The 20,550-nt window shown below is 37.9% G+C and overlaps 1 protein-coding gene across 1 annotated transcript; it reads left to right on the forward strand.

Moving 5' to 3' along the window:
* Positions 2,312 to 19,951, forward strand: LOC109824683. The gene is made up of 15 exons (XM_020391318.1): positions 2,312 to 3,414; positions 3,547 to 3,787; positions 4,169 to 4,497; positions 5,015 to 5,194; positions 6,529 to 7,293; positions 7,369 to 7,463; positions 7,571 to 7,633; positions 7,710 to 7,798; positions 7,910 to 7,969; positions 8,276 to 8,905; positions 14,670 to 14,744; positions 15,802 to 15,872; positions 15,947 to 15,998; positions 18,384 to 18,657; positions 18,852 to 19,951. Exons 1-15 carry the CDS (start codon positions 3,008 to 3,010, stop codon positions 19,577 to 19,579), a joined length of 4,059 nt encoding a protein of 1,352 aa, XP_020246907.1. The 5' UTR covers positions 2,312 to 3,007; the 3' UTR covers positions 19,580 to 19,951.

Here is a 20,550-nt window from a genome sequence, read left to right on the forward strand (position 1 = left end):
AAGAAATATACTATGTATTTTCATCATAATGCCAGCATGCATCTAATTGCAGATTCTAACTAACAACCAGTACACAAATCAGAATTGCTTCTTAATTAAGGAAAACACACTTAAATTCTTCATTTGTACCATCTGACTAGATACTAAACAAACCGACAGTTCTGTTCAACGTCATTCAACAAATTACTTTGAGAACTTACCAAATCAGAGACAAATTGCGAGCAAACAACATGAAAACAGACATCCACCCAAAGAATCCAAAAACTGATGTTTCGTGTAATCTATATGGAAAGTTTCATTCTCTGACCAGAATTACGATCTGTTGTGGTTGGCTCAGTGACGGAGGAACCTATCCTCCTGAATTTCATAAATAAGCAGTAGATGTTGACATTGCCAACTCCATAAACCTGATAACTACACAATATTGACGGAGAAATTTCTCCTGCCCAATTGGCATTACAACATTCTGAAAAGAATCGACTGAACTAGCAGAGGAGGAAGAAGCTGAAGAATGGACTGAACCTCTAGCATCTTCTCCCCGTTGTAACACTTAAAAAACACATTCCCTAGTCCCTTTTGCTCATCCTTCCCCAGTTCTTTTCTACTGATTATGCACAGTATTACAAATGTAAACGAGATTTTTTGAAGTGTTACCCCGATTGAATAAACATGCGCACATGTACGCGTATATATTAGTGCACGTGACTGTATCAGTAATGTCACACGGTTTTCAAGCGGTGGAAGTGAATATTTTGTTAGATATGGTAAGATACTCATGTGATTTTTAAAGATCTGCTCTTGCATGCATGGGGTCAACATTTTCTCTTTGTACCGCAAATGAACTCTTTTATTTTTTAGAATCTAAAATTTGGAAACTACTAGCTATTGTCTGCTGGCGTCGTTTGAGCATAGGCACGTTAACGGGAAGAAATTAAGTTATTGATAATTTTGATAAATCTACATTCATGTTCCTCATAGAGATTCTTTCTCTTTAAACTTATACTATAGTGAATCATTACAAAAAATTGTCTTCCTGGCATTGAGTGTTTGGGGGCCCTGAAGACGAAATGGAACATCTCCAAGAGCGATTATGGGATTTAGTGAGGAGAATGAAGGCAGATATATGGGCACATGTAAGTTTCAATAGTATTAAGTTTTGTTCATATGTCAATTTTTTATTTTTCTCTTCAATATCCTTAATTTGTTTATCAAATCACTTTCTCTATGATGAATGAATATTATTAAGTGATGAATACCATAAATTGCTAAATTGCCTCTCAACCTCTTTCTTCAACAAGAAAGCAAGTTTTTACTTATCTATCTTCTAACTTAAAAGCTAATTAATATTTTTCAATTTACTTTTGCAAAAACCAGACTTAAAACTAAATGGAGAAGGAAATGTTTGAAATTATGTTAATATTTTTTTTTAAACATTTCTTCCTATTCTTTTAATCTTTTTCCTTACCATGCATCGATACTTTGCTCTTGATTTTTTTTCCAAGTAGTTTTATGCTTGAAAATGCAGTATATTGTAAGTTGTAACTCCTTTTTAGAAAATCAAAAACAAAATCCTTGGTCTTATTGAAGTCATTATAAAGTTTAGTTTGATGGAGATTTAGACAAACCTATCAATGAGAACAGCATGCAGTGTCTTTACCTTATATCTGATAAAGTCACTCTTGTGATCGTGTGGGGGCAACATTCTCTAGATTTTCATTCACCCCACCATCAATCTCTCCGACACCTAGCGTCTCGGTCTGGATTGGTCAACGCAAGTCAATTGCTAATCTCCACATTTTGACTTTAAACTGAAGTCAATGATAGTCACTTGTTTGTGTAAATTCTGACACGAGCCCAATTTGTCCGATTCACTCCAGGTAACCACGAGCCCGAACGGTGGTTCAAAGCCGGGCCCGAACATGAAAACAAAATAAAAATCTAGTAGGTAACAACCAACTACATCGTTATTGGCTTTTTATTAACTCCTTAAATCTTAGCTATTTTGAAATTTGCCCCTCAAATCATAAAAAATTTTCAATGACATCTTGTATCTCACCCTTGTTAATCCTGATTGATAATTTGTTAATAACATGCAAGTATAGGAGACCTATTAGCAATAGCAATGAATCAAGAGGCTAATTTTTAAAACAATTTACAAGAATTTGGAGATTTAATGGCAATTTGATAGACTGAATTCAAAATATTGCAGATTGAAGGGATTAATATCGGAAAACCCCCGAAAACGGGAAAAAAAAAAAGAAATATAATTTTTAGCGCCAGCACCCAAAAATTCGTTTTTTACACCCCCAAACAACATAGCGCCTCTCTGAAAAAAATTGTTTTTTTAAGACAAATTCGCCGACTGCTTCATGTCGGAATTATCCGCCTGAGGACGGCTCGAGGGTTTTCTCTCTCTCATCGAAATCGATCGTTTCTCGACTGACTTGAGGTCCAATCCATTTCGATCGAGCAATGGCAAAACCCTAGAGGCCGGAGCGAACTAGGGTTTGGCTGATTGCTCCTCGATTAGGGTTTTTTCTTTCTACGACTTTTTGAGCCTTTTGATATTCTGTTCATTCAATTTCGATGCTTCATCTTTAGAATTACTTCGTTGTAGTAGTTACATTGTTTGGTGAGCTTTGAGTTCGCAAATTTGTTCTCGTTAGGGTTCTGGTTTGATCGTTAAATTGGTTGTCTTTGAAGTTAGAGTTCAATTTGAGTAGTTTCTTGTGTTGGGGGCTCAGTGATTGAGATTGTTTTGCCACTGAATTCAAATCGCTCCACTTTGTAACCTTTTTTTTTCCTTTTGACGATTTTTAAGGAGTCAGTTCCCCAGATTTTCTCGAGTACTAGTGTTGTAGAAGTTCTGTAATATAGAAGGTATTCATGTATCATTGCATGCTGCATTTGGTTTTATTAAGTTGGAGGGGGATGATATTATGAATATTTAGAAGTATCTAGGAATTTGGATGTGAGTTGTGAGTAGTTATGATTGATTCAGTTTAACATGGTGGGGAGCACGAGAGCGGAGCTGGCTTCAAGTGGTCTTGAAGGATCCAGCTTTGCATCGGCATTTCCAAATGGGCAGCGTGGCGCTTACTCCGGCTCCCATATAGATAGGCTTGGAAGTTTTCGTGAGAGTTTGGAGAGTCGTTTGATGGCCTCGGGGCCAATGGCATCGAGGAATGCAGCAGCCTCAGCGGACGTTTCGCTGGTTACTCAGTTTATGTCACTGGAGCCTTTCCCCACAAATGAGCTGAAGAATGTTAGGTCAGGAGAGTTGAGGAGAGTTCTTGGAATTTCTGTAGAGGACCATTCCTTTGGATCTTTGCAATCGAAGCCCCTTCCCCCTATATCGTGGGATGAGCTTAAACGATTCAGAGGAAATGTTGAGGAGACTCGTTGTAGAGCAAAGTAAGTTTTACACTAATATTAGGGCCTTTTTTAATAGGACATTGTCGAAAAAACCTTAAATATTAAGGATTCTTTAATTTAGATACGGGGAATCATCTAAAATGAATTTGCAATGTGCTTGTTGTTTACCAGAGAGAGAGGAAAATCATTGCAAAATTCCTTAGTGAAACTGGACAAGGTTCGCAACATTGTCTCGAAGAAGCGACAACGGAGTGGAAACCAATTTAATGAGAAGTCTAGTAGCTCAAATTTGTTGAAGATAGGGAGTCAAATGCATCAAAACCCTCCAGACTTTGTAGGTCAGAGAGTGGAAGAGAGGACGAAGAATGGTGTTCTCAACAAGCGTATACGCTCATCGATAGCGGAAGTACGGGTTTGTATTTCTTACGAGGCATTTATTTTGTTGCTTGCTACTTGCTAGATGACTTTTGATATTGTGTTTAACTTGACCTTGGTTTTCGATATCATCATGACTTGAGCGCCTTTTGTTGTATATTTATGCATGTGACTCGAGTGTGTTTGTTTTACATTTATTCATTTGTTGGTTGCCCCTTTAGCAGATGCTATTTTTATTTCCGAGTAATGTGCAAGATGTTCACGTTTTCTTCTTCTCTTCCCCCCTTATTCATTCTTTGAATATGTCCAAGGAGAAATAGAAAGAGACAGAATGAATTTTTGCCAGATTGTCTGGTAGATATTTGTCCAAATATTATGACTCAATACCAACATCTAATCTCTGTATGTTCTTATTTAGGCCTCTTTGCCTTGTACTCTTCAACCAGAGGGGCAGAACAATCTTCCTATGAGACAAGGATCAATGTTAGACAAGGATAAAAACAAGCTTATTGACAAGGATAAAAATATGTTGAGGGCTTGTAATGGATATCCAGTGTCCACTGATGACAAGATGCCTGGATTGCCTGCAGGAAGTGAAGGGTGGGATAAAAAGAATAAGCGAAAACGTTCTGTTGGCACAATGGTTAATAGACCTCCCCCAGATGGTGATCGAGAACATAAACAAGCAACACAACAAAAGCCTAGTTATGAATCCCGTCCACGATCTGGTGATGGTCTTTGCTTCAGGTAACTTTCTATAGAAATAAGTACCTTTTGTTTTTCTTGATAGTTGAGGGCCTTCTCAGTGTCATCATCCTTAAAAAAAATAATAAGGTGCAATTCTTCCAACTGATATAGTTTACTTCAGGTTTGATTCTTGCTAGCTGGATAGTTGGTTCTCTTAAGTTATCATATTGTTTGATGATTCAATTTTGTTTCAACTTGGGGTTAACTTAGCATGGGACTATACATATAACCTATATTTCTTCAAGTTTCTGATCTTTAATACCTAATATACTTCTTATTTATTGTTCCATAAAACTGAGGACCATTCAGTTTGGTGCCCCCTTCCCTTGTCGCTTCTTGCAATTTAGCTTCTCGTTTGAAAGCATTGAATCATTCATATTCTCTGCTGAATTAGCTTATTTGGTTCTATGTTTATGGAAATGGATAGTTATGCCTCCTTGTGTTGTGTTTATGTGTTTTGATGGGCTGCAAAATTCCATTGGATTCTTCCATATTAACTGTTTTCAAAAATTTGCAGAACTGAATCACCTAATGGAAGCATCGGAAGTAATAGGATGGACGGTTCCTCTCAAGTGAGTGGAGGTGGTTCCCGCATCATACCAAGGAATGATCTTAGTAATGAATCTCTTTCAAATGATAGAAAAGAACGCTTTTTTGGGCTTGATAAGGAGCGGACCAGTTCAAAAGGAAGCAATAAGTATGTATATGTTCATGATGTTTCCTATTCTCTTCAACAATGCTGATAGGTGTAATGTTTAAAAAAGTGGAAATGCAAGGCAGTATTATGAAGCAAGGTGTAAGCTTCAAACCGTGAGGCGTACACCTCACGAGTTAAATATATTTTAATTTATGAATGTTATAAGCATTTAATATGTAGTGGTGTAAAATTTTATAATAAAACATTCAAGTCTTGATTGGTAAATAAGGTTTAAATATGCTAAGTACATATGCAAATCATAATAAACTAAGCTACACCTATAAGATATATATCTTATTTCTAGTCACATGGTCATATTGAAGAGACACATGACCTATAGTTAAATTTCCTTATTGAAGGGGAAATCCTTGAGAGGAAAAGGAAATGAAATGTTAGGGGCATTTTAATTTTATTTAAAAGTTCTTTTATATCCTTCTATCTTGTCTAAAGTGTGCCATCAAAAGAGAAGCATTTCATGGAGCGTGATGCGCGCGCTTTAGTTATGCTTTAAATGATGAAGCATAGGCTTCAAGGGGTAGATAGCTCCACTTATGAGTTTCTAAGTAATTATCCTTCAAAATGTTTTGAAGTGAGTTTGAAAAAGCTTTTCCAAACACCGGGTAGGTGTAGCAACTATTCACTACTGCAAACTCTTCCAGGTCCTTCCAATGTGATAATTAGGGTTATAAATGAATATATTGATATCACACACCACTTTGTATCTGCATCCATTTATGTGAATATGGACAATAGTTCTCAAAATCCAAAGGTGCTTCAGATATACACTCCACATATCTATAATATACATAACTTATAAATATATAAATGCTCTGTTGTTTGCATAATCAAATATCTTAAGTTAGATAGCAGATAATATTTGTCGATTCGGATATCGAGGTTTGATTTGTTTACATTCTTAATGATAGTGCTCGTGCTAGGGTATACGGTATCTGGGTATTCACTTTGCTTACATCCCTATTGTCAATACTCAAGTTAGGATACTCGCTTTATTTTCTTCTCACATATAATTTAGTTTTTGGTGTGTTTTCCTTTTCCCTCTTGAGAACTATACTCTTCACTGATAAATCCTGTGTTGCTGAACACTTGATTGTGGTGGTGCAAATTTAGCGGGCCCTGTTTGTCTATGTGCGCTGCACCTGCACATTACTAGATGCTATAATGCATATTTGATAGATGGGACTGTTAAGCTCTGTATGATGATTGTGTAGTGAAGGGCATTATGTTTATTTTTGGTTGTCTTTTGTAACCTTTGGTCTTCATTTGTTTCAAGTTTCACCTGCCACACTGAGTTTTTTCTTCAACCTGTTATCCAGGGTGAATATGTGTGATGATGCTCAAGTAGGAACTCAGAGTCCTTTAACAAAAGGAAAAGCTGCTAGAGCTCCAAGAACTGGTTCAGGCATTGTAATCAATATGCCTAGTTTTCCCTGCTCTTCAGGAGGTATCGATGGATTGGAGCATCCTTCTTTATCGAACAAAGTCCTGCCCTTGACTGGTGCAAGCAATCGCAAACGACCTTTACCGACAGGATCCTCTTCACCTCCTGTAGCTGCTAGGTGGGGAGGTACACGTAGGGAAAAGATTTCCCGTACTAGAAGAGCAAATGTAGTTTCTCCAGTGTCAAACTTGGATGATACTCAGAATGAAGGCTCTGCAGCTTCTGACTTTGGAGCCAAATTATCAAGTATGGACTCCAGTGGGATATCCAACAGGGGCATACCAAATAACTTTCAATTAAATTCGAAACCTGATAATGTATCATCTCCTGCTGCCCCATCTGAGAGTGAGGAATCTGGTGCTCTTGAAAGCAAGTCCAAAGCAAAAGGAATTGGTAATAGCCAATTTGAGAATGGAACAGTAAATGTAGCCCATAGAACTGCAACTTTTGGTTTTCCTACAAAAAAGAATAAGGTCCTTGCTGGGGAAGAAATTGGAGATGGAGTCCGGAGGCAAGGTCGGAGCGGAAGAGGTTCAATGCAGTCGAGAGTTTGTATACAGTTAAGCAAAGAAAAGTTAGAAAGTTCAGATGCTGCCAAGCCACTCAAAAGCGGGAGGCTAATTTCTGATAAAACTGAAAGGTCCTTTTTTTATTTCAAAATTTTAAGCGGCTAATGTTATTTGAGGTTGTTGTAATTGTATAAGTTTTGGTTCAGTAGAATTGGCCGTCCTTCCTCAAAAAAGGCATCAGATCGCAAGGGTTCTACCCGTCCTGTGCAAGTTATAAACGGTGGCTCCTCAGACTTGGCCGGTATTTGTTTCATGCAACGTGTTATTATTATTTTAATTTGCAAAAAAACTTGATTTTTTCCCCTTGTGGTGTTTTATGAAGGCATCTTATTTATTTTTCTCTTGTAGGTGAATCAGATGATGATCATGAAGAATTATTAGCAGCTGCTAAATATGTTCGGAGAAACGGCTGTGAGCACCTTTACCTAATTCCCTTAGTTAGTGTGGAACTATTTTCTATAGGATGAATGTGTTAAAGCACCTGCAGGTTTGGAACATTCTGGTCCATTTTGGAAGAAAATAGAACCAATTTTTGCTTCAGTCAGTTCAGAGGATTTTGGCCTGTTGAAGCATCAGGCATGTGTCTGTGACTAGTTTTCTTCTTTTGTTCTCCACGGTGCAAAAATTTAAACTTCAGGACTCTTTCTTCAGCAGCTTTTAACTTTTTGGAATAATCTTTTGTGCCAGATAAATATTGCTAAGGAGATTGATGGAAGTTTCTCTGGCATTGTTGATGCAGACTATACTGTAATGTTACATTCTACTGGAACTTTCTGTTTATAGCAACTGCTCATTTGTTTATTTCCTTAGATTTCATTTTTAAATTTCTTTTTTATATTATGACTCATGCTGCTTTATTCTACTTTCTATTTTAAATACTCTCTCTAATTGTGAAAGTAGTTGGTTAATTCTACTTAATTTATTTGGGCTAGTTATTCAATCCTGCAACATAAATTTGTTTAATGTTGACTGCTTCCATTGACTCAACTCACATAGTACCTTTTATTCAATGAGATTGTGCTTTTTTAATTGTGAGTTCATTTTCCTATCCAGGCTGAGAATGCATCCCAAGCTGTGCCATCTCCAATGTCTCAACAATTCAGTCAGACAAATTTGGTTGGGCTTAAAAAATGTGATGGGACTGCATGTTCAGCTGATGAGCAAAAACCGTTTAAAGCCACATCTGGAGAAGGAACAGAGAGATTGTTTAACAGAAGGATTCCGCTATTACATAAGCTTCTCTCTGCCTTCATTTTGGAGGATGGATCTGATATGATAGACAACAATGTTAAGCGGGGAGATAGAAGTTTGCAGTTTTCAAGTGATTGTTCCGCCTATGGCGAGTGTGGTTCTGATCTTACTAGTTACAAATTGGAGCTAGACAATGATCTAGGGAGCCAGACAAGTTGCAATGGATTTTCATCTTCAGGTTCCACCTTTAGGTGCCCAAGCATGTTCATATCTGGCGAGGAGCTGTTACAAGAAAATGATGATCTGGCACATCCAGCTAATCAAGAAATTGGAACTCTTTGTGAACTTGAACTACACAAGTCAAACAACCAAGAAGAGATGAATATGGCTCTGTCTGGTACTTCTCCACATCAGTGCCAGTATGAGCATATGTCTTTGGACGACAGGATCTTGTTGGAACTGCAGAGTATTGGCATATATCCAGATGCTGAGGTATTTTTCTATAACTCTAGCTTTTCTGACTTTTCATTTTATCAATTTTAGGATATCTTGGTGCAGTGGTAGGATAAACATTTCAATTCTTTCATCATCAACCGTGGAAGGTAAAAGTTTGCTAATAACAGTTGAAATGAAGCGACCTGATGGGGTTCTTATTTGGAGACTAGAAAAAATAGGGAAATTCTGAATCAAATAACGGAGTATAAAAATAGTGAATCAAGGTTAAACTATAGGAGTCAGACCTTCAGGAAAAGAGAAAGAAGCACACCTTTCGAAAAGAGAAGGAATCCAGTTTCAATCAAATAATTCATTAATTTTCAATAACTAAGCACTTAAGTCTCTAACTTCTGTTCTGTAGGCTTTTCTTTGCTCTATCTGTTCACTTACATATTCATTTATTTTTTAGCATTTTCTACCTTTGTTATACAACAACCCTAGTAAATTAGAGGTTGCTTCTATTGAGGATAAAATGAGAGGGAATCGATTAAGATGGTTTGGTCATGTATAACGGAGACCTCTTAGTATATTGGTTAGGAAATGTGACAATATTATAGTTAATGGAGTAAAGAGATATAGAGGTAGACCTAAAAGAACTTGGTTGGAAGCAATTAAGAATGATATGATTATGGTTAACTTAACAGAGGAGATGACCCATAATAGAACGAAATGAAAGAATAAGGTTTATGTAGTCAACCCCAAACATTTGGGATAATGCTTTGTTGTTCTTGTTGTATCTAATTATGTTATACACTTCCATATTCTTTACATATTCCAAATTATTTTTAAGTATTTAAAATATATTCTACTATATAACTAAAGAGACATTGGATCAGGTTGATCTGTGCATTTTCAATAAAATAACTGCTTCTCATACATTTGCTGTATACAATCTTAAGTTCACAAAATAAGGATACAAATTTTGTGAAAGCTAAGAACACATTAATCAATGTTTATAAGCAATCCTTAGTACTCTTGGATCTCAATCCCTGGAGCTCAGATGGTGGTCCATATCTTGAAAAGCAAATCATTGTGCTGTTTATGTCCTTTGAAGTGTATATCATCTCGAAATCTATATTATTCTGAACTCCTTGCATGATAGATATCTTCATTAGACCTGTGTTCATGATGATCTAATTTTCAGACTTATTGATACTTATAACATCTAAATGCACTTTAAATAGTTTGTTTATTGCATACTTTTAGAAAATATTTACTTATTAATTAATCTTATTGATACGGGTGTATCTTTTTCCTTGCTTCGGGAGCTTAGCGATCCTCATAGGAGCTTGAGGATAGACGATTCTCAGGGTAGCTTGAGAATAGAAGCGTGAGTGGAGTCGTCGAAGGCGGCAAAAGTGGTCAAAAGCAATAAAATAGCAAAACTGGCATTTGTGCTCTGGCCGGTCGACCGCATGATCAGCGTCGGTCGACCGAAAACGTGCACGCTACAGGCGAGAGTCGTGTGTTCTGGCCGGTCGACTGGGATCCATCATCGGTCGACCGGGATCCATCATCGGTCGATCGAAATCAGCATCGGTCGACCGATATCAAAAATCCTGCAGGGTTAAAAACCCTCACTCTGGCCGGTCGACCGGACCAAGCAGGTCGGTCGATCGGATCGCGTTTTCTGGGTTGACCTGGACTCTGTTTGACGCAGATTCTAAGTTCTATTGGGCTTGGTTATTTACCACTTTGTCGCCCACGTTATTTAACCTATAAATAAGGATTGTTTAGGATTTCTAAACATCAGAGGAGAGATTCTAATCAAGAGATTAGAGTTGAGAGAGATTTTATAATCTTTTATTCTTCATAATCTAGAGAAGGTATTTTTCTTCGCCAATTGAATTGTTTTGTGTGTTTTACTGTCTTCTTTTCAAAATCATATTTGATAATTCCGCGATCAAAGGTGCTCGCACGACGACTCGTATCAAGTTGGTATCAGAGCAATCAAACCCTGTGAAGGGGCAATCCTGTGTATGGTCCTTACTCGATTGCAATACAAGAAGCTAGGCGAGGTTCTTGTCTCTTTAGAAAAAGTCCAGAAGTTAAGAAAGAAGAAGATGACAGAAAGCGACAATTCATCGAGGCTTGATGCGATGGAAAAACAGATCGAAACAATCAGTTCGACACTCGTGAAACTCGTCAATCTCATCCACGTAGGAGAAAATAAAAGTGAATCTTCGGCGGGGCCTAAGAAGAAACCTATAGAATCCGATGTAGGCAGTGAGAATTCAGATTCCGACGAGGAGGTCGAGGCCGTCAAGACTATTACGCAAAAAGGGGGTAAGGGTTCTTACCAGAATCTGAAGATTGATTTCAGAGTTGAGATTTCTGTTTATGATGGGAGTGTTGACGTTGAGAGGCTTGACGATTGGATCGAGCGTATGAAGATATATTTTGCTCTTTATGGCTATTCGTTTAAGGAGAAGATTATTTTTGCGACATTGAAGCTTTCCGAACACGCATTGACGTGATGGAAATCCTACTACAAGTAGGAGAAGAAAACAGTGTCGTGGAACAAGTTCAAGAAGCTACTGAGGAAACAATTCTACCTGGTGGGATTCCTTGAAGAGCGTTGGTACAAGTGGTACGGCTTGCGCCAAAGATTCAATCAAACCGTTTAAGAATACACTACAGAGTTTCAGCAGCAAGCGATGGTCCTCAACGACAGAGTAGTACTTTGTTTTTATGAAGTATATGACGAAGTTGAACGAATACATCCGGAAGGAGATGAAATTATTCACGGTTGAGTCAATTGCGGAGGCGAGCGTGAATGCTATTGCTATTGAAGGCAAACAGAAGAAAAGCAACGAGACGAAGGGAGAAGTTAAGCAAGCTGGAGGCGAGTCTAGTTGTTCCTAACCTAAGGAAGAAAAGAAGAAGGATGATCCAGAAAAAGCAGGACTGATTTGTAGTCATTACGAGAAGATACGACATGTTGCTGATCGGTGCTGGAAAAATATCCTCATCTCAAATCGAAGGGGTTGAAGAAGAAGGATGAGAAAAAGACATATGTGATAGCACAAGATCCGAAAGAAGTCCCATGAATGATGGAACCCAACAACAGTCTCAACCTTATGGCAGGGAAGCATGCCGCACAGGAGGATGAAGACCCCAGAGAGCAGCTCTTTGTTCTTAAGTTACAAGTGAAGACCAGTTTGGTAGATGTCATAATTGATCCAGACAGCGAGACGAATTTGATATCCGAGGTCTTGGTTCAGAAGCTGGGTCTGAAGACGGTTAATCATTCAAAGCTCTATCCATTGGGGTGGATTTAGAAGGAGACGGGGCTGAGTGTAGTTAATCAATGCCCTTTCAGATTTGCACTCAATAAGTCGTATATTGACGAGATCACGTGCGACGTAGTTCTATTAGATGTTTGTCAGGTTATACTGGGCAATCCGTATTTATGGGATAGATATGCAATCTACGAAAGATGGGCTCAGAAGTACACATTCACCAAAGACGGTGAGAAATTTATATTTCGTTTGCGTCTCTTCCGAAGGGACAAACTTGGTGACGTTGACCCGGGTGAAGAGGCTAGTGAATGCAAGCAAGAAGTTTGTCTCGCTGTTTATTAGGCCTTATGAGGGGCTACTGAAAGAGGATTGCATTTTAGAGCGGAAGGTGACTACGACGAGACGCGAGACGAAGGAGTCGTTTCTGATCGGACGTTAGGATCAGGTTCCTAGCAAGGTCAGGTGGTTCAATAGGGAAGGAGGGGGCCTGCGAGTTCCCTTAGCTGAAGTTCTAACTTGAACGAGACTTTAAGTTCCTAAAGGGGGAGCCATGATACGGGTGTATCTTCTTTTTTGTTTTGGGAGCTTAACGATCTTCATGGGGAGCTTGATGATAGACGATTCTCAGGTAGCTTAAGAATAAAAGCGTGTGCGGAGTCATCGAAGGAGGCAAAAGTGGTCAAAAGCAGGAAAATAGCAAAACTCAGAAAAATTAGCATTTTGGCTCTGGCCGGTCGACCGCATGATCAGTATCGATCGACCGGAAACGTGCACGCTACAGGCGAGAGTCGTGTGTTCTAACCGGTCGACTGGGATCCATCATTGGTCGACCGATCGGTCGATCGAAATCAGCATCGGTCGACCGATATCAGAAAATCCTGCAGGGTTAAAAACCCTCACTCTGGCCGGTCGACCGGACCAAGCAGGTCGGTCGACCGGATCGCGTTTTCTGGGTTGACCTGGACTCTGTTTGACGCAAATTCTAAGTTCTATTGGGCTTGATTATTTATCACTTTGTCGCCCACGTTGTTTAAACTATAAATAAGGATTGTTTAGGGTTTTTAAACATCAGAGGAGAGATTCTAATCAAGAGATTAGAGTTTAGTGAGGATAGAGAAGTTATTCTTTATTCTAGAGAGATTGTGAGAGAGAGATTTTATAATCTTTTATTCTTCATAATCTAGAGAAGGTATTTTTTTCGTCAATTGAATTGTTTTGTGTTTTACTGTTTTCTTCTCAAAACCACATTTGGTAATTCCGCAATCAAAGGTGCTCGCACGGCTACTCGTATCACTTATAATGGCAAAGAGAAAAAAGGCCTAGTGTCCTGTGATGCCAAGAACTAGGTTCCACATGGATTCAACATTTTAGTGGAATTAGTGGCCTTCCCTGCCTGGTTCTTGATTGAACTAAGGAACAACTTCTGTTCTTTATTATTATTATTATTATTATTATTTATTTTGTTGATATTTCTAGAGTCCTTAGCTTTCTTCCTTCATATCCTTAATCAAGGCTTTCTCCAAATTCCAATGTTCTATTCGTTGTTTAAAGGCTTAAAGCTTATTTTTCCTTAACAAGCCCTTTTCACGCATACAAACTAATTATTTTTTATTCACTGTCTATAATTGCTTATGCTTATCCAACCCTTGCTTATGCATTAGCTTTCTTCCTTCATATCCTTATTCAAGACTTTTTCCAAATTCCAATGTTTTATTAGTTGTTTAAAGCTTATTTTGCCTGAACAATCCCTTTTCACGCGCACAAACTACTTATTCTTCATTCACGATCTGTGATTGCTTATGCGCTATTAAACCTTGCGTTTAGGGGAGCTTGCTCATGGAATTGGAGGGCAAAAAAATTATCGCCTATTATGATGTAACAGTCATTTTTTAGCCTTCATTTTACTTTTAAACCATATTATTTAGAAATTATTGTTGGCATCTAGACTTCGTATTTGCTAACTTGTCAATTGTGTTACCCAACAGAAACCAATATTTATGTCACTGAAAAGTTCTAATAACACCATTGCATAACTGTGTTGTACAATACTTGGACATATTTGCAAAGGCAAGGTAGCACATGTTCGCGGATCTTTATTGACATGAAATTTCTAGATTATTTCCCTGCCTTAGTTCTTCTTAATGCTTGCTCTGCAATGTGCTCCCCAGAAGTTGTTGACTTCTAGCAGGTCATAACATTATATTCCTTTTGGCTTTTGCTGATAAACACTAATACTTGATCTGCAATATAAAAAAATCGTGATTGCTACCTTGTTAACTACCTTCTTGTATTTCATCTGCTGGTTATGACCTGTACACTGCATGATTTTTGTGTTACTTAGCTTCTTTATATACTTTTTAAATTCTGTTTGCAAGACTGTCAAGTTCCCTTTAGAGAGTTAAGTAGAATGTGGAGTTACGGACTTACCAGCTTGTTATTCAGTCCGAATTAACTTTTTACCTGTATTTTTTATTATTTCATGTTTTATGCACCTTTTCTCCTACAATTGCTTTATACAGACTGATCTTGCTGGGGAATATGGCAATGAGGTTGACGAAGCTGTTTCAGAGCTCAGGATAAGGCTTTACCAGCAGGTTGTCTTTTTTATTTGACTTTAGTTTCATAGTTAACTATTTTAGCAGCTCTGTTCCCTGGATCATGTAATTGTTTCAAAGCCTTCCAATAAACCCTCATATTTGAAATAATCTATCAGCCTTAATAGAATATTCCCACAGGAAAAGATCATGCTAATTGGTTTTTAATTTGATTTCCTTTACAAATTTAGTCTAATAAACTAAATTTTTTTCCTACTTATTTCAAATCTTTACCAATTTGTGAGGTGATATTTTATAAGCTTTTCGTCTCAAAAACTCTTTTTTTTTCTATACCTTCACCATTAGCCATTTGGAACCAAAACCTATTTGAGTACGTATGGTAGATTTCTTTTTTCATCTCTAAACCAAAAAATTTAGACCATCTTTGTGTACTGAATGGGTGGATTTCTCCATCTCTAAAGTCCAATTGAGACCAAAACCCATTTGGGTTGTGATGTGGATCACCATTTATAGGTTTCTTCACGACTGAAAACTGTCGGGATAAAAAGTAAAAACCCACCTTCTCAATCCTTAAAGTCCATCTCCATATGGTTGATGAGTTTTGCATGAGTAAAGCTGTCATTGTTTGCTCTATTGTGGTTTCGTGAGTTGGTGGCAGAACTGCTGGAGAACAAGAAGTGTTTTTCTTGGTTGAGTGCTGGTCGTCCCATAAAGGATGTGATAATTGGCGGGTGTTAATTTCAGCCTGATAAATTTGATTTTCAATCGCAAACCTAGGTATTTGGGACATAGCTTTTTATTGTTAAGATTGCAGTTTTTGATCATCATGGCATATTGTTTTAAACTGCATGTTTATTTCTTTTCTAATCACTGGGTGGTAATATACAGCATTGCAGTTCATGTATCTATCACAGGTATAGAGGTCCCATAAAACACCGAGTATAAAACAATTTAGAATTTCTTTTCTACTTACTTTCATCTTCATCCTAGTAGTCTCTGCCAACTAGATTAGATGCTTCGTTCTTCTCAGATTTATAGCTACCCTGAGACCTTATTGACCTTCTTCAGAGTTATTCTTGTTTATTATCTAATATAGGTAAAGGAAAAGAAAAATCAGTTATGCAAGTTGGAGAAAGCAATTCAAGCACAAAAGGAATGTGAGATGAGGTAGGAATTCCCATAATTTCGACCTAGTCTCTATATGTCTCGTCTATTTGACTGATTTTAACCTCTTCTTGTAGGAACCTTGATCAGCTTGCTATGGACAAGCTTGTGGAGATGGCTTACACAAAGTTTCTGGTAAAGTCTGTTCAATTCCTTTATTTTCCTTTTATGAATACAACTTTCTGTATTTTTCAATTGTGTGTTAAGTTGATATCCATTAATGATGGATAGAAGGGAGTGACGATGTAAAGAGAACAAAGAGGTCAGAAGAGAGGAAAAGTAATAGGAGTAGAGGAAGAAGTGAGAGGAAGAGGGAAGGAACGACCGCGGAAAAAGCTGTAGTAGAAATAGAAGAAGTGTAGGAGGATAAAAGGAGAAGGTGACAATAGAAAGAAGAAGAAACTAGTATTAGAGAAGAGGCAGCAGAAGAGACGAAGGAGCAACTAAAGGGAAGAAAAGAAACAGTAGAAGGTTATGAAGAGAAGAAACAAGACCGTTTTCTTAGTCTTTTTTGGTTTTTTTGGGGGGGTATTGGAAGGTAAGCGGACGTTTCGTAATGTCAATTAGAGGCAGTAGCACGCTACTTTACTTTTCCTTCCATTAGGGCTTAATTTGTCAATGGCATTTGGTGATACTTGCTCTCTATCATTTGCTCAGTGTCTACTGTTGCTTCTATATGCACAAAAATGAATCATCTCTGGTCTGTATTGAAGTTCTACAGGGACATGTTGACCCATAGTAACCTTTAGCAGACCTACTTTATCCTTAGTAGTTAGCGATTTGTAAAAGCATACTGAAATAGCAGCCGAATGGTTAGGCTAATTTAGGATCCTTCCCTATGTCTCAACATAGAGAACAGATGAGAGAACAGTCTTTTAGGTAATTATTAGACCACACATTTGATGCACCGAATACATCATTATTGTATACTTTGATATATACGACGCAACCTAGGTTAACCGGACACTTCATTTGGGCTCCTGTATCTGTGTCTGATGCTTCCTATCACCGTGTCCGACACTCCTTGAACACTTCTTTGGTATATATACATATTTATTCAGAGATGTACTCAATTAATACATGTTTTAGTTTAAAAAAGTTGTGATACACTTCTTGGACATATATTTTACACTTCATCTCAAATTTCTGTGACTCATTGGGCTCGGCTCAGATCCGTTTCAGCCCATAAATATGATTTTAAAGGGTTGTTTGAGTTTCTAGTTCAAATTGAGCTGTTTTTCAATTTATAATCCTCTCAATAAAAGAAATATAAAAATATTATAGGGATTTTAGTTTCTCATAACATGTTGTAGGGATTTTAGTTTCTCATAACATGTTATAGGGATTTTAGTTTCTCATAACATGTCATTTAAAAAACAATCTCATATAAATTATTAATTTCAACACACGCACAGTTCGCATATCCTATCTTTCACAATTTTGTTGTCTCCAATATCCGCACATGTGTCCGTGTCCACACCCGCACTCGTGCAACGTAGGGTGCAACCCAATCCTCGCTTTTCCTGGGGGCTTTAGCTGACTTTGAAGGTAACTCAAGGTTTTGTATTTTCCTTTGAATCCCACTATACGCTATACAGGTAACTGAGTGTTTCTATGTTTCATATCATATTTAAAAATAACATGGTTGCATTTTAGTTTGCTCTATCAATCTGTACCGCCCTAAATATTAGTGCTACATTAGGAGAGTATGAAAAGTTTGAATAGCTTAAATAGATAAGCCTAAGACTCAAGTGTAGCATTGGCTAGTCGATTTGGCGGTGGTTTTAGCCAAAAACGCACAACACTCAGTGGGTCCCACGACTTATATTATGCCAATGGACTTGCGGGCCCGGGGTGTGACAAATGGTATCAGAGCATTCAGCGAGCAGAAAGTGTGGAGCTAAGTGTTACGTGAGGCTAAGTGCTAGATTGCGTGAGTATGGTGAGAGCCACTTCTAGAGCCCGTAGGATCTAACTCTAGAGTCTACATCATCTGGTGGTAATAGTGGGGTGTGCCAATTGTTATGTTGCGATAAGGATATCGCGTGTTTAAGGTGAGGTGATTGTAGTGCCCCAAATTTTAGTCCCACATTAGGAGAGTATGAAATTTTGAATGACTTAAATAGATATGCCTGAGACTCAAGTATAGCATCGGCTAGTCGATTTTGGCAGTGATTTTAGCCAAACAACGTGTTACACTCAGTTGATCCCACAGCTTACGTCACGTTAACGGGCTTGCAGACCCGGGGTGTGACACAATCAATGCCAGACACTACACCTAGCTTTACTAATTATCCTCTCCTACCAACCAAGGACCGAAACCAGAAGAATATGTCAAGAGCCACTACTGTTGCCTCTAACCATTTGTTTAACATTTGTAACATTTGTAACATTTGTAACATTTTTTCACACACTGTAACATTTGTTTAACATTACTTCTCGGAAAAAAAAACTTTAACATCGTTTCGCTGGTGTTTTGTGTGATTATTGCACTGGGAAATGCCTCTAAAACTCCTTATGGCAGGGGGGGGGAGGGCGAGCCATAAGGGTGGTGCTAGCAAGATTTCTAAACCGCTTGCTATGGCTTTTGCTAAGAGGACTCTTGCTAGATGCCGTAAGTATGAGGAAACAGGTCAAAGCTGCTTCGGGGAACCTTTCTATAGGGACGTGCTCTTCTCTGAACCAGTGCACAACATTGAGGCAAAAAATATTGATGGAATTACCTCTGGAATAGCTTCCAATGTACATGTAGAATTACATACTTGTGAGCCTGCTTCCCGGGTATCAGGTATGCCACTTGCAGCATAACATGATATGTTTAGTCAATTTGTCATCTCATTTCAACAGCCTTCAAATATGTCTCTTATCAATCTATTTGTGTTTATTGATTAATACCTATATAATTTTTTGAAAGCACTGTCCTTTTTGTTTTTTACCATGTTCAATTTGACTGTATAAGCATGCTGGTGTGCATTTTTGCAGCTTCTGGTTTGTCATCAAATGTCATCGAGAGAAATGGGGCTAGTCATAAGATTGACAGGAGTAGAATGGATCCACATCAAGGCCTCACTCAGTTTTCAGAACAACCAGTTGTTAGAAATGACCCAATCTCTAATAGAGGGAAGAAGAGGGAGGTACTGCTTGATGATGTTGTTTCAGGTGCTGCTTCAAGAGCTGCACCGAATTTCAGTAGTACTCTTGCAGGTTGTGTGAAATGGAAGAAAACTGATAATGATCATAGTATTGATCCTTTAACAAAGAATTCTGCTCCGAAAGATGGCTCTCCATCACAAAGCACTGGCAGGGGTGAGCGTAAAACAAAAGCAAAGCCAAAGCAGAAGATAGCTCAATTATCAACTTCTGGAAATGGCCTTGGCAGGATTACAGAAAAAACTATTATGTTGTCTTCCATGCAGGATTCTTGCGAAAACTTAAATCCTGGCAGCTCTAAACTAAATGCAGATGTTGAATTGGCTGGTTCAAGCAATGCTCAGGATTTGTCAAAAGAGATTGAAGATAATATATTCACAAACCTGCCACTGCAGGGGATAGACTCTATTGATGGATTAGACGTAACCGATGGGCTGGGTGGTCAAGGTCAAGATATTGGTTCTTGGTTGAATGTTGATGATGATGCACTGCAAGACAATGATCTAGTGGGCCTAGAAATTCCCATGGATGACCTTTCAGAGCTGAAACTGAACTTTTAGAGAGAGAATTTATACCTTGTGCATATTCCAGTCTAAATCAGAATGCTAGTACTTTAGTCATGATACAACTAACTACCAAAACATCTACCTCAAGCAGACTAGAAATTGTAACTAGGGCAGTCCATTCTTTTATATACCCTTTCAAAGTTAATGGCAAATCCTAATCGTCTTCTGTCATTTACGTCTCTCCTTGTAACGAGTTACAGTCTATTGAGCATTTATCCCATTTATATCATATTCAGACTTGGTTGATTGAGCTGCCCAGGAATATTCCCTTCTTTTATCCCTCAAAAGCACTAAAATGTACAATTGCACACGCATATTGCTGAGTTTCTTGGTCTCTATAGAAACGCTAGAAATGACTATTTTTCATGTGGTTGACTTATTTGATCTCTTACTGTGCCAGGCCCCTACTGCTCAATCAGTTCGAGTGTTAATTGAGAACTATGCACATTCGAGACGTGAACTTTTGTCTTTCAATTGCATTGTCCTAATTGATCTTCCTGATGAATCCAACACTGTTTTGTTTCTTACATTGTATTAATTATTGATTATCGATAAAGTTAAGTTACCATCTTTGGATGAGTTGACATCAATATTATATATGCTACTGGTAGAACTTGAGGTAGTAGCATATAAAAGCAGTTGCATCTTCCTTATCGAATCTTAATATCTTCTCATCTAGTTTTTCCCTCCATATTTGGAGCTTGGAAGTTCTAAATGATTTTCTTAGATGTGACTTACTTGAGACCTGGTGATCATTTACCATCAGTTTCAGTGAGATGCCTAGTCTGAGATATGTCAGTGTTTTATTAATTCAAGAGCATAAAAAGGAGAGAGAGTTACTTTTTGTTTAAAAGTCATCTAGTTCATCTATTATGTATAGTAAGGTATGAGCTGCAGTTCCTGTTCCTTTAGCAGGTTGAAGCAGGTCATGCAACGCTTAGAAAACTATATTTAAACCTGCACAT

This window comes from Asparagus officinalis, chromosome 9 (genome assembly GCF_001876935.1).
Source record: "Asparagus officinalis chromosome 9, Aspof.V1, whole genome shotgun sequence".
Classification (NCBI taxonomy): domain Eukaryota; kingdom Viridiplantae; phylum Streptophyta; class Magnoliopsida; order Asparagales; family Asparagaceae; genus Asparagus; species Asparagus officinalis.

Bases quoted from the DNA above. Each gene is read 5' to 3' on its own strand.
- LOC109824683 (XM_020391318.1), top strand. From the start codon at position 3,008: ATGGTGGGGAGCACGAGAGCGGAGCTGGCTTCAAGTGGTCTTGAAGGA. The intron at 5,195-6,528 runs GTATGTATATGT...CCTGTTATCCAG, and splicing joins AGTTCAAAAGGAAGCAATAA to GGTGAATATGTGTGATGATG. The intron at 7,634-7,709 runs GTGAGCACCTTT...AAGCACCTGCAG, and splicing joins ATATGTTCGGAGAAACGGCT to GTTTGGAACATTCTGGTCCA.